A 996-nucleotide genomic window follows, 5' to 3' on the forward strand; every position below is an offset into this window, starting at 1 on the left:
AGGGGCCACCTCCAACCACGGCCCCACTGGTGGGGAACGGTGCTGGAGCAGCACCCAGCACCCACCCTGCGCCCAACCCACAGCCAGGCTGAAGACAGCTCTTAGCTTTGGCACCGGAAAGCAAGGGCAGAGGAAGGCAAGTTACCGAGTGTGAATCCATCCTGCTGGACAAGCCAGACCTTCTCCGCTTCGTACCAAACGTCCCTCGGAGCCTGCGGGGAGGAGAGAGGGCAACAGTGCAGGCACCAGTGGAAAACTGAGCTGGGCAAACTGCACTCGCCCCACGGACAGCAACGCTTCCAGCCAGAACCTCTGCCCCTCCTCTGCCCTCCTGGCCAGCCCCAGCGGCACCTTCCCCCAGCCCCAAGCCCAGCCCATGCAATTGGGAAGAGCTGCATGAAACCAGAAAATGGCATCAGTGCCCCCCGAGATGGGGTAACCACCCGGCAGGGCTGCGGACACCTTACCTGGTCCTTGTCCATGTCCTCGCCCATCTCTTCTTTGCTCTCTCCTGGCGCCTCTTTACCCTCTCCCGGCTCTTCCTTCACCTTCCCCACCTCCTTGGCCACATCTTCTGACTTTTCTTGGGTCCCTCCAAGCTCCCCCTTGGGCCCCTCTGACTTGTCCGTAGTTTTTCCAGGCTTTTTGATCTCCCTCAGCTCCTTCTTGCCACCTCCAACATCTTTCTTCATCTTCTCTGGCTCTTTCCCGGCCGGCCCCTTGCCGCTCGCCTTGGCTGGGTTCTTTTCGTGGCTCAGGGGTGCCCCCTTCTCCTTCTTGGTGCTCTCGGGGCCTGTCCCCTTGGGTGCGTCCCCCTCCTTCGCTGGGACTTTGCTGCAGTGCTGGAGGCACTGGCTGGGTGCGGGGGCTGGAGCCGTGGGGCTGCCCCCCAGGCCGAGGTCCCTGGGGCTCTTCTCCAGGCAGGACAGCTTGGCTGCCTTGGGAGCCTCCGGGCCAGGGGTCTCCGCTGGTTTGGGGGCAGCCGCTGCCAGGCAG

At 63.4% G+C, this 996-nt stretch overlaps 1 protein-coding gene across 1 annotated transcript in view; it reads right to left on the minus strand.

Annotated features, from left to right (window-relative positions):
* The window catches only part of MYO18B (myosin XVIIIB), a gene marked incomplete at its 3' end in the record, with an annotated part of 31,268 nt that overhangs the window by 26,959 nt on the left and 3,313 nt on the right, over positions 1–996 (minus strand). Inside the window, 2 exon segments of the mRNA XM_035896716.1 lie at positions 146–212; positions 468–985. Of these exon segments, the coding sequence (XP_035752609.1) occupies positions 146–212; positions 468–985 (585 nt within the window).

Source organism: Egretta garzetta, unplaced genomic scaffold, assembly GCF_000687185.1.
Source record: "Egretta garzetta isolate BGI_Z169 unplaced genomic scaffold, ASM68718v1 scaffold390, whole genome shotgun sequence".
Classification (NCBI taxonomy): domain Eukaryota; kingdom Metazoa; phylum Chordata; class Aves; order Pelecaniformes; family Ardeidae; genus Egretta; species Egretta garzetta.